The following is a 12402-nucleotide window of genomic DNA, read 5'->3' on the forward strand; positions in this document are numbered from 1 at the left end:
ATATTGTATATATAAGGGTTTTGAAGAGCAGTTATCTATACATAATATGGTGCTACAAGTTTAGTTGTTTGTTAATGTATGTTGATGTGGTGTCTCTAAGAGAGAGCGAGAGAGAGACGTATATTTCTCTCAGAAATATTAATAGGGAAAAAAAGAAGTGAAGTTGACTTATTTTCTTTCCATTATTTCATAGATACATATTAACGTTTCTGAATCGTACATCGAAAGCTTACCAGCGGATTCTTAGCGCAGAGATTACCAAAAAGTTGCTGTCACAATCGGAACTGGAGAGTCTCTTGGCACATGACGGGCCACTAACTGACAAGACACCATCAGCAAAGGTCACAATCGGTAGGAAGTCAACTGAGGCTGCCCTTGAAGGATTGTTGATTTGCAGTAATAACTAAAACAATGTAAAGTAGAATATCTGCAAACAGGCGTGGCGGTGACTTTGAAACAGTTTCGTCGTGAAGTTCGTTGCCGGGTATCGTTGCCGTAAAAAAATATACTTGGGTTCGCATATGTGTCGGTAGCCGTGACCGTTTGGACAGGATTCACGTTGCCATGGCAACGCGCCGTACTCATCCAAACTGTTGCTTTGCGCAGAGAATTCTGTGCTGGAGATCGGCGAGCTGGAGAGGAGACTGCTTGTCAGTCTCGATCAGTTTGAGATCCTCGACTGCGTGAACAAGCTGGTGCAGGTGCGGCCAGGAAGGTCCCTAGCTTCTATCAACTGCAAGGTATGCTTGCCTCGCACCGACATTGCTGCTCGGCCTTTCATTTTGACATTTTGATAGTTTCTAAAGAATCGAGCAGTTACTCCCACAGATAGCATTGAAATAAAAAATATGCGATTAAATTAACTGTTTGTGGAGAATTTAATGGAGTAGACAGTAGATCTATGGCTTGAGCATGTTGATGATATTGATACATTTATGGTTTATGATCTTGATAGTTTCGGAAGAATCTAGCAGTTAGTCCTACAGATAGCATTGAATTAAATATAGACGATTAAATTAATGTAGAATAATTGTTATTGGAGAATTTAATAACGAGAGCAGACTGTAGATCCACAGCTTGAGCACATGGGGGGGGGGCAAACTAAGACTGAGATTGTAATCTTGGGATTTCAGTGGGAGGTAGGAGGAATGCTACAGCAAGGTCTTGACGCCATGTTCTCGGGCATGTGCAAGGATCTCACTTTCATCCTGCTGGCCAAGGCTAAGCTTGCTGTGGCAGGAAAAGTAGGTAGCATAGTAGAGTGGATATTATCAGGGGTAGATAATGACAAATCATGTTTGTAATAAACATTTAAAAACATTATTTTAATATTAAAACAATATTAAAATGTGCATAAGCTTGCATATAAGATTACTATCAATTCCCATGGTGGATTGTTAAAATTGTTTGTGGGCTTGCCATATATTTGATTCTATGCTTAGCATGAACTTGATTCTATGATAGCGCATGCGATGAAAGCATATGGGTTCTATGATAGCGCATCATTCGTTTAATTTTCAGAGCTATTATGAAGCCAAGCGGTTGCTATCTGCTGCAGAAGCAGAGTCGGGTGATGTCTCGTTCATGTAAGTACCACCCACTGTTGCTGATCAGACAGGATTGCATGTCCTCACCTGTGTCAGTTACAACTCCACTAATGACAACATTACGGCTTGATAGTTCCGATATGAACAGTGTGTATGAGTAGAATTATATGGATAAAGTGTATCACAGGGTGTGTATGGGTCCTCGAAAACGTAGAAAGTCTTCGAATTTTAACGTGTGATTTTTCAGGGTTGGAATGTCCTGAAATAAATCCATCATTAGTTTTGGTTCAAGATACTCCCTGAAATTGAGCAGATGTCAGCGCTGTCTGAGAAGCCATTAAATTTGCTTCATGCAAGAGTTTGTTCACTAATCGTTGATTGGGCGGCAAGTGATGCAATGAGTGTATTCCTTTAAAATCTTACAGTCATGGAAAATACCCATTTACATCCCTCGAAAGAATGTTTTTCCCTAATGTTTTTACAAACCATGTGTTAGGTATCAGTAATTATTGATTGTTATCTAGATTCGTGCAGCTCATCAGGTGGGAGATATTGCTGGTGGATCTAATCCTGTTCGATAATGCTGACATTCCCACTGCCACGAGAGAGCTTGGCAAGAAGGTGAAAACCTGCATGACGGCCTACATGCAGGGCCAAGGTACGTTCGCTCTGCTATCACTCCTGCCTAGCAATTAATAGGAGGAGAATTTAGCAACTAAAATATATATACATATCCACTGTAGTTGTACATTGTGTAATTGTATGTTATCAGGGGTTAATAATGACAAATTTTGTCATTAAAATTACAAATTAGTCACAATTTTCTCATTATTAACCACTGATGGTATGTAACTAAAAGGATGTAACCGTAGACAAAAAATATGAATATCAGAATAAATCTTGAATCAATCTTGATATCTGCTTCTCAGTATGTGAAACATTGCGTAATTTTAGATAATTTGAGCCCGCTGGATTTCGTCTGTTGTAGCTGATTATCCTAACCTTATTGTTCGACAGACGCTATGCCTAGGACTGAGGTTATTGAGCACTGCGCAGCCTTCCTGCTTAACGTAAAGGACTGGGACTATTTGCGAAGTCTGCCCAATGCAAACAATGGATGTCTGAAGGTAATTTTATACAACTGATTAGCCAGTCAGTGTCTGCATGACAAATCGACCTATCAACTGTCTTGCATGAAGATAAACCTGCGATCGATCTAATATTAGCCAGCTGGCTCCCATGTGAAAATTAGTCATTTATTCTACAGTACACAATCTATTATCCGAAACCCTTGGGACCAGACACGTTTCAAATTTCGGAATGGTAGTACAGTACAGATATACATACTCTATATCCTGCAACTAGCCAATACTAAAACCCAAGTTTTCAAGAGGCCAAGTGCTGTACCGGTACAGTACAATATGTATGAATAATGCCAAGCACAGAGATTTTCGTTTTTCAGAATTTCGGATAATAGATTGTGTACTGTACTGTCATCTGCATTTTACAGCTTGCCTGCATCATGGCTAATGTGTGCAAGGATCTTCCAAATACCAACAGCCGGAATCTGGCTAGAGATGTATGGAATGCCGGTAAATACTTTGTATGACACCTACTATGAATAAAATAGTTGGTGTTTTGTGTTTCAGTGACCCGTATGCTGTTCTGTGCATTACCATATACTATATAATTAAATAGTTAAATAAATAGTGATTTCTGTTCTAACCAGAGGCATTCCTTCAAAACACACCCGTGTTACAATATATCAATTTTTTTCGAACAGACTCACATTGCAACACAATAACATACTATTTCCTCCATTTGATTTTCTCATAATCCACAGCTAGCTTGCATCTACGTGAAATGCTCAAATCACGTTATTACCGTTTCTTCAGAGTGCTTACAGGCCCGATGGTTATTGTTCGATTTGATTGCAGTGATGGGTGTGTTTAGTGTGAGCAGTCAGCAGAAGCGCACCAGTTCAGGAATGGTGAGCAACATACACAGGGACAGCTTCCAAATGCTCCTGCCAAGGTATCACAATCTTCCTCGGTTCATATCATATCTGCATTTGTACTCGTGTTTTGACATACAACAAACTATGTTGTTTATATTGTGCAGTTTTTTTTTTTTTCATGGTGACATTTAATTTGTTTTAGTTGTTGCGAGTAAAATGAATTCATTTCCTGTTGCTTTTATTATTGCAGGTCCGAGTTCATAGAATTTACATGCAAAATAAAGGTGAGGTATTCACGATTTATAATGCTGTCAAATAATTTTGAATTTGAAAGGTGTACTTATGTACATAATTAAGGTTGTTCAGTGAAAGTAACAAGCTTTTTTCATTTTTAGGTGGACATTGTTTTGTCTGTTTTAATATCATGCTTGACAAAGATTTACAACATCTTGAAGGTAACATATATATTATAATGACGCAGTTTCTGAATAATTGTTAGTGATGTGTTTGTTAGTATATTGTGAAGTTGTAAGCAATGTGCAGGAGTTAGGAGGGAAATGAAGCTTTTACATAGTGAAGCCACGCATGCACACAATTAGTGGAAGTAGTTTTATTATGACAGCTTGCATGGTTAGGTGTTTCTGGGGCGCAGGAACACGGTGGCATATCGATGTAGTGTGGTGTCATTAGTGCTGAGATAATGGAAGTTTATCATCATATATACCAATCATATTATCTCACAAATAGTCTCTATTGAATTTAATGTGGTAATTAATGTTTCATTTTATAAATATAAATATAATAATATAATCTATATATTTTCCAGGATGACTCGCTAAAAGAAGTTTTCTTGGACTACATGTATCTGTGGCCATCGACTATTGTCAGGTATGAATAGGAAATGTTTTTTCCACGGCATTATAGAACTGTCATTCATGTGTCGAAACATAAAATTGGAAAAAAGAAAGTGAAATGTAGGAACAAGAGGTCTGGAACAGCTCCATATCGGGTGGTTTTACTGGGCTTTAGGGTTTAGGCTTATCTAGGTTTATCTAGGGCTCTAGGGAAATTAATTGATGTCATGTTAGCAATGAGCTATAAGAGAGATAAGCAGGAGAAGTGTAATATGCAAATTGTGGGGGCAGGACTGCAGCGGCGTGTTCTGTGGCTGGAATTGACATTGATGTCACGTTCTTTGTTACAGTCCTTGTTCTGTCGACGTGTACGTGGTCGAGGAAGCACTCGGTAAGATTCTCGCTCACAGCTTGCGAATCCACCCTAGCCACACACCCTGGCTGAGGAGCAAAGCTGACGTCTGTTACAGTACGTGCATTCTAGCTTTTTTCCTACGAGCTCATTGTTCACTGCTTTCTGAGGGGCATATTGAAAGAGTGCAAACACATGGAAGGTCAGTCAGTGTGATATAAAATATCCATAGCTAGATGGATAGATAGGACAATATTATGGGAAAAATATTACTCTTACTAAAAATATCTACTGCCAATACTACTATTATAACAGTATTCAAACAAGAGCCGCAGATCGTCTGGGCTCATCTAAGGTCTGTTGCTACGGTTATAAACGTAACATTTAAGTCGTGCGTAGTGACACCTTTGTTAGGCGCAGATATGCAGATACGCAGTTGCGTACACATCATTTCAGCAACCTTCTGCATTCTGCATACCTCCCAAATCCTATTGGTTGATACAAATCGCGTGCCTGAAACTCCTGTTTTATGGTGCATTGTGACCCTAACCCTAATCCTATTACACACACAAAATTAATTGTTGTAAAAATTATTTGTTGTTATGAAATTGTTGTAAATAAATCATGTAAATATTTGCGTTAATTGGAAAAAATAGTTAAATGGATAAAGATAGAAAAATACAGAAAACAGGTAAATAATGAAAAATCTGATGGGATTCGATCCAAGGACCTTTGAGCCGTAATCCTGTGTTGTAGCCGTTGGGCTATCCAGGCTTATTGGGTTTCTTGATTATGGATTTGCCATGAATATGAGAACACTGTGACATCATTGAGGCAGTTGAGAAATCCATGTTTAACCCTCCTCTTGAGGGTCAAAAGGTTATCAGACACTTACTTTTCGCACGTCAGTGGAAAGCACATTTCATGGTCTTTTGAATAAAGTGATAAAAATGGTAGGTCAGCGCTGAAACAAAAAAGTTTTCCACTCTGTCCGTTAGCCCATGTCCTCAGAAAATGTCTGATATCTGACCATTCCCCCACTGCCCTTTGACCTGTGACCACCAATTTCGCACTGGTGAGGGGTTTCCTGCCCATCACACAATACACCGAATATTAAGAGCATAGGTCGAGCCGTTAAGATTTGTGCCGCAATTCCGTATTTCCTCGTATACCTTCCCGACGTCCCTAATATCGGGACCGTACGTCGAGCGGTTAAGATTTGTGCCCAACTGTTAACGCACGGACGGACGGCCGGACGGCCGGACGCACGCACGATCATGCGATTCTACAAGCTGCATCTGACTACGTCAGATGAGCTAAAAACACTGAAGGCTTGATAATTATCAGACACAGCCACATTTACTGTTGCCATCACTTTGTTTGCTGAGACTTCATCAAGACAAAATGGGCTGAATACATTAATATAAGAAGTGTAAAAGCACCTCATCAATATTTACATATTTTTACGTTGTTCTACCTATAATTAAGTGAGTAAAATTCCTAATTTAGCAACCTATATCGATGGAGATGGTAGACAATATATTTTAATGTTTCAGGTAATGGTCACTATGGGGCAGCACTGAAGTATTATGTAGAAGCAGGAATGGTGTGTAGCAACTTCTTTACGAAGCCAGTGCCAAAGACTATATATACTGACCAGGTATTATTGTAGCTCAAGGTGCAGATTATGCGGGTCTTGAGCTATCATTGGTGTAATATTGTGTTAAGCCTTCTACGGTTCTTATTGTTTAATTGAAATTGTCATCATATAACATAAGTTACTCAGGCAACACCTTACACACATATATATATATATATACATATATCGTTGAAGGTATTATTTTTGCAGAATATAACTGTTAAACCTCTTATCCATGTATTCCTAGGTATATCGACGCATGATGAAGTGCTGCTCCTATCTGAAATGTCACACCCAGGAGGCGCTGCTGTGCCAGTTTCTCGACGAGATTGAATACAAGACGGCGTTCAAAGCGCTCCAGGAGAAGAACAGCTACGACGCGGTCGATGCGTACTACGCCTACATATGGGACCCCACGATTCTTGAGTTTCTCATCAGTATCTTTTTTGCAAATGTTCAGAATGCTGTAAATGTACACATGCATGAGGACTTGCACTATGTGTGTTAAAACCATAGTTATGAAAGGCCCATAACCATTCCGTTATGGATTAGGGTTTATTATCAACCCTAGGATTCATTCCAGGATTTAATATCAATTACTGAGGCACGTTTGATGGAGAAATGTCACTCGTGTCTATTACTAGCCATTTGAGGTTTAGGAGCCATAGCCATTCACTTCAGTGTTAGTAGGTAATTGAACACTAGCTCGAGAGGACGTCTAAGGTAATTTTGTTCTCACAGATGAAATTATTACAAACACCCAGCTAGTTTCCTCAACTCTTGGCAGCAGTTGCTAAACGTAAATAGATCATCTCTAATTGTGTTTATTTCTTCATTGTTGTTCTGCCTTTTTAGAAGCTATTAATTTTATACCATGAAATGAATTTTTGCAGTGACTAATGATAACTATTACTGTATAAGCCATATTTTTCGCGTACAGATATTTTCGTGAATTCAGACTTGACGGACAATTTCGCGAGTGGTTAATTTCGCGGTCCGTGAATTATGAATTATTCGCGTGTTGTTATTTTCACGCTCGGGGACGCATTCGCAAGATTCGCGAAAATTAAACCACCGCGAAATATACATTTGACATTATTTGATACTTTGAGCATTTCTGATTAGTTCTTATCTCAAATATTGTCCTTAACAAATTGTGTAGACCTTCACGTAAAGCGCTTTGAGATTGACAGAAAAAATCAGGCTGTAAGTTATCTACGTAAAATATTTACTATACACTCAATGCAGAATTTCATTTGGGCTGTTTTAACTTATTCAATGGGAATAACATAGTAACGAATCCGGTTCAGATTGATCTTGTGGTTGAATTTGTCATGTATTGTGTTTTTCGCTTTGTTATCACAGATAAAGGCACTGGGCCAGTTGGAATTAAATGCTAACAACGACCCTGTAGTCCTACAGATGGCAGCACAGAAGCGCAAAGGAGATTTTCTGCGTGCGCTCGCAATGCAGTATGTGACGTCAGGGATGGAAAAACCTTGAAGATGCAGAGCAGAGCAACTTAAAAATTCTGCCGTGTCAACCACAAACGCCTCTAAAAGAACAAATTAACATGATAGCATTGCATATGTGACACACACAAGGGATGTGTAATGAAAGTCAAATGGCAATTCTTATCAAAAATGCCTCTGCATTTATGTATATAGTGTAAAAGTATACTCAAGAATGTTGAGAAGTTATGGAAAATAATACCATCGGTTTGTAAATTAATTATTGCTGCAACAGCGATCGTTAACAAAGGAACATATCTGGTTGTGATATCACGTTACCAGGAGTAAGATAATATAGGTCCTATATTATATAGTCCTATATCCTATCCTATATTATATAGTCCTATATTATCTTACTCCTGACGTTACTTGTAAATATTCATTGTGTGGGTAGTATTTCAGTGTTCAAGTTTTGCCAAAGGTGTAGGAAGTCTGATAAACAATTATTGCACATCTGTATTCCCTGGCTCTGTCACGATGGATAATAAACGATGCAAACTACATAACTGTTTAGTTCAGTTTCACGTAGCAAAAGGACTTAGTTGTACACGACTAATAATACATGACGGACATATAGTGCAAAACAGCAATTCGCAACTGCAATCAGCAAACGTATATTATATTTTTCCCTTATTTTTGATACAATTATTTCACTCGGACAACGTCACAATTACAGCTTATATGGTTTGTAACATACAATTGAAAGCTTTATTACTACCTATTATAAAAAAGCATTTAGCATATCTCTCGTTTCTCACCGGTATGTAAAAGTAATAATTTTTTACTCACTGGAATTTTTCATAAACGTACCCACTGGTATATGTTACTAGAAATCATAATTGAACTGACCGATCTTTACTAATACGAACATGATATTCAAATTTGCTGTATTTCTTATGTAAATGGTTTTCCCTTACAATATAAAGAAACCTTGCGTGCAACTTCAATATCGTAGACAACAATACCAATTTCGAAATAAACCAATACAGCTGCCTTGTTAGACCACTAAAGGCTCAATATACCCCTCCTAATCGTAAATATAATTGCATTTCCGCAAAATCATGAATAACGTGCTAGGCTGCTGGTCTCTCTCTTATACGAGTCTAATCTTCTTACTCGCGCCCTGAGGGTTGTCGTCTATGGGTGTACCCAGAGGAGATACTGCTTGCAAGATGGTCGAGTGGGAGGCGCGACCAAAGAGAGCAAGCAGTAGGGCCACTCCATAACCAGTAGCTCTCTCTCCCTGCAAGCAAACGCCACACCATCACAGTTGTAGTGTCCAGACTGGTGGTAGGCTGATCAGTATTAACACGGGTAACTGACTAATTAAAATAACATGCATTCATCACAAAGAATTGAGCCGAGATATATAGAATATAATATGGGTATATATATGTATATATTGTCTGTGGTGATGGAAGCCATCTGCACTTGATTCTCCGAGTTGTTCATGACGACGAAGTTAGATATTCTCTATTATACACAGCATCATGTTTTCATCACACCGACACATTTTAGGCAGATGTTTCATGCGTCTGTCTATACAACGGTTTTTACATGCATTTGTGCGTGGTTCACCGCAATGTATGGGGTACATGACGTAATCGGTCATGTAATTTGCGAACAATTTGTTCACACTACGGGAACATCGCAAACAAGCAGACTCGCACTAACTTGAGCCAAGATTATGTCGTCTACCATCTTTGGATTTGCATCCAGGAGTGAAACTGCACGCGAAAATAGCACTTCCCACAATTTCTGTGTGTATCCGCCTCTACCTAACGCAGACAAACTGCACTAATGTGTGTCGATTTGATGTGCCTATCACTAGATGTCGTCGAGGTACAAGCTAAGACATGTTTTCAACGCGTTCGACAATAATACTCACGCAGTGCACTGGTCCAGCCATGTCCACATGGATCCACACTCCTGGGTAGTCGAAGCCGAGATGTGCGGCAACAAACAGACCGGCGCAGGAAGGCTGAGCATTGCTGCGGTCCTGCAAGACCACAAGCGTAACTCGTTCACAGCGCACCAGCGGTAAATCTCTTGCATACTCAACAATTATTAGCACTGCAGTTGGTCATTTGTTTAATTCTTGCTTAAAACAAATGTGATTATAATAAAAAAATGGACATCACAGTTACCGAAGCACACACCACCAAAGACAACATCTGAATTAAACAGACTTAACTTCTAAACTGGTTAACCGTGTTTGCATATACTATGATAGCTCTGCACTCACAGCAACAGAGTTCTTCATATCGGCCACTGCGCTGGCAAACTCTGGAAAGTGCAGTTCTGGGCAGTAGGGCAGCGGGTGAACCAGGTCTCCACTGTTGATGCCTGCTCGCCCTGATGCGACCTGAAGCATTAGATGTTTTACTTTATACAAATTGCGCCACCGCTCGTGTTAGTAACAAAACACGCGAAATCAATAACCTGCTGTAGGCAGTGATAACCTTCGTAGCAAGTGCATTCCAATGTTGATATTTACAACAAAATACGCATAACAGAAAATGCTGACATGTGTACCTCGCGAAGTAAAAACTTTGAGCAGAACGTGAACACAGATATGGTTTGACACAAGTACCCACCTCCCAGTCCTCGTTGTTAGTTAGGATGGCTGCGTGGTACTTTCCTGTGGCTATGCCCTGAGCTCCTGTAAGTGTGGCCATGTCCAGGATGATATTGCAGCCAAGATCTTTCTGAGCAAATGCCACCTGGTGGTTGTTAAATAAAATAAAAACAGTTGGGCAACCTTTCAAAATGATTAAGGTCACATTACTCATATTGCACGCATTAATTCTTTTAAAGAACAGATAGTGATACTCCACATATATATCCATTATATATCAAATGTTAACGTTTAGTAGTAGAACCTTTATTGTAACAAAATTGAAAATTCTGCTTCAGAAGAACTCACCCCATCAGCTAGAACGAGTCTTCCTTCAGCATCTGTATTGTTTATTTCAACCGTTCTGAAACATCACCGTCAGCATATATCATTAATACATAAATACAAGTCATAACATGTAGGCCTACATATAATATTTCCAAAGAACAGATGAGATTAGTATAATTTTCCATCGTTCGTCAATCTTCTCGATTTTATATTCTCTATAAAACAGCCCAAGTGTCTGATAAGAGACAATCCGTCTGCTTGTTGGCTCCTATATGCTTACCTGCCAGAATAAAGAGTGTGAATGTCATCGGGTCTAGTTGCAAGTGGCCCTATCGAATTCTCTGCTATACAGAACACTGCATGCAAGTTCTCTCTGAATCCCTGCAAACATGACATGTGACCAAAGGTAAGTTTCCTAATATTTATTATTATATAACGTCAAAACCTTACAATCACTCCCCCACACAAACATACAGACGTAACTTTAACTGTTTTCGGTTAGCACCGATAACGGCGGACGGAAAAAGTGTGCAACACAGCTAATGTGGATAACACCAATGCCTTTTTAGTTTTGCTGTAACCGCATAGTTATGAAACGGCAGCCAACGTGACAGGTTCGGATCGACGCCGAGAGTACCTGCTTAACTGCTGCATAGAAAGCTCCGAGGATTGCTGCTGCACCTCCACAGTCTCTCTTCATTCCTGGCATGGCCGTCTGCGTGCGAGAGGAAGACAGTCATGAGCATTATTATTTACAACAAAAATTTTGTGCTGGTTTTCACCGTTTGGTGGTTTTCACAGGCAGCACTAGTCAGTAGAGTCCAATGCTCAGCTTCGGAAAAACTCTGACCTACTGACAGACTAGAAACACAATCCATACCCCAACTTTTCATTGCTAATCCCAGAAAACGCGACACTTCCCACAGATTTGTGACATACCTTCCCTTTAAGGCTGAGTCCACCTGTGTCATATACAATGCCCTTGCCAACCCAGGCTATGGTTTCAGTTGCACCTGGTGGCGTATGACTTAACACAGCTAGGGCTGGTAGGTGCAATGCTGATTTACCCACTCCATGAATACCTATTGAGCGAGATCAGCAATTACTAGAGAACCGAAACAATAACGTCATGTTCCTACCGCATCATGCTGGCTGGTTCTGATCAATGGGTATGCCGTATATATGCTGTTTGGTTGTAACATATCTATGAAGGGGTCATGGTATAATAATGACATGAAATGTCACACGCATGTACAGTTTATTGTAAGAACATAAAATATGAAGGGTGAACAAAGAAGGGGAAAACTAAGGGTGAGGTGAGAATTATCTGAATAAATAAGATGTTGGAATCAGGAGTTGCTGTTCAGTTTTAACTTTTTGAAATCTATAAAAGTTGAATAATGACTCTTAGAATGATGATTACAATACTGAATAGATCTGGAACAAATCACAACATCATTTTCACATAGTAACGCTGCCAGGGTCTATGTCTCCCTGGGTACCAGTTGCCGGAACATACCCTGGTACTATCTAATATGCCGGACCGTACCTCGCCTACTCCACTAACGAGTCTAGGGAGTCGCCTACGCCTACTCCCTAACCCTAACCAGGATCTTCCTCTCTCCCTCTTCCTCTCT

At 39.6% G+C, this 12402-nt stretch overlaps 2 protein-coding genes across 2 annotated transcripts in view; one reads left to right on the plus strand and one right to left on the minus strand.

Moving 5' to 3' along the window:
• Window positions 1–8139, plus strand: part of LOC106805427 (integrator complex subunit 8-like) — a gene marked incomplete at its 5' end in the record, with an annotated part of 14585 nt that extends 6446 nt beyond the window's left edge. The window contains 16 exon segments of the mRNA XM_014807010.1: window positions 194–351; window positions 607–740; window positions 1134–1244; window positions 1522–1586; window positions 2072–2205; window positions 2565–2674; window positions 3058–3139; window positions 3485–3581; window positions 3755–3788; window positions 3900–3959; window positions 4331–4392; window positions 4709–4827; window positions 6267–6370; window positions 6597–6786; window positions 7512–7555; window positions 7715–8139. Coding sequence (XP_014662496.1) covers window positions 194–351; window positions 607–740; window positions 1134–1244; window positions 1522–1586; window positions 2072–2205; window positions 2565–2674; window positions 3058–3139; window positions 3485–3581; window positions 3755–3788; window positions 3900–3959; window positions 4331–4392; window positions 4709–4827; window positions 6267–6370; window positions 6597–6786; window positions 7512–7555; window positions 7715–7852 — 1642 coding nt within the window.
• Window positions 8140–8450: 311 nt separating this feature from the next.
• LOC106805027 (probable aminopeptidase NPEPL1) overlaps window positions 8451–12402 on the minus strand; it is a 17694-nt gene continuing 13742 nt past the window's right edge. Inside the window, exons 4-11 of the mRNA XM_014806498.1 lie at window positions 11705–11847; window positions 11403–11480; window positions 11046–11146; window positions 10787–10841; window positions 10458–10583; window positions 10106–10225; window positions 9749–9859; window positions 8451–9103 (exon numbers count right to left, since the gene is read on the minus strand). Of these exons, the coding sequence (XP_014661984.1) occupies window positions 8954–9103; window positions 9749–9859; window positions 10106–10225; window positions 10458–10583; window positions 10787–10841; window positions 11046–11146; window positions 11403–11480; window positions 11705–11847 (884 nt within the window). The 3' untranslated portion in view covers window positions 8451–8953. The remainder of the gene's footprint in view (window positions 9104–9748; window positions 9860–10105; window positions 10226–10457; window positions 10584–10786; window positions 10842–11045; window positions 11147–11402; window positions 11481–11704; window positions 11848–12402) is intronic.

Source organism: Priapulus caudatus, unplaced genomic scaffold (assembly GCF_000485595.1).
Source record: "Priapulus caudatus unplaced genomic scaffold, Priapulus_caudatus-5.0.1 Scaffold6, whole genome shotgun sequence".
NCBI classification, from domain to species: Eukaryota; Metazoa; Priapulida; class Priapulimorpha; order Priapulimorphida; family Priapulidae; genus Priapulus; species Priapulus caudatus.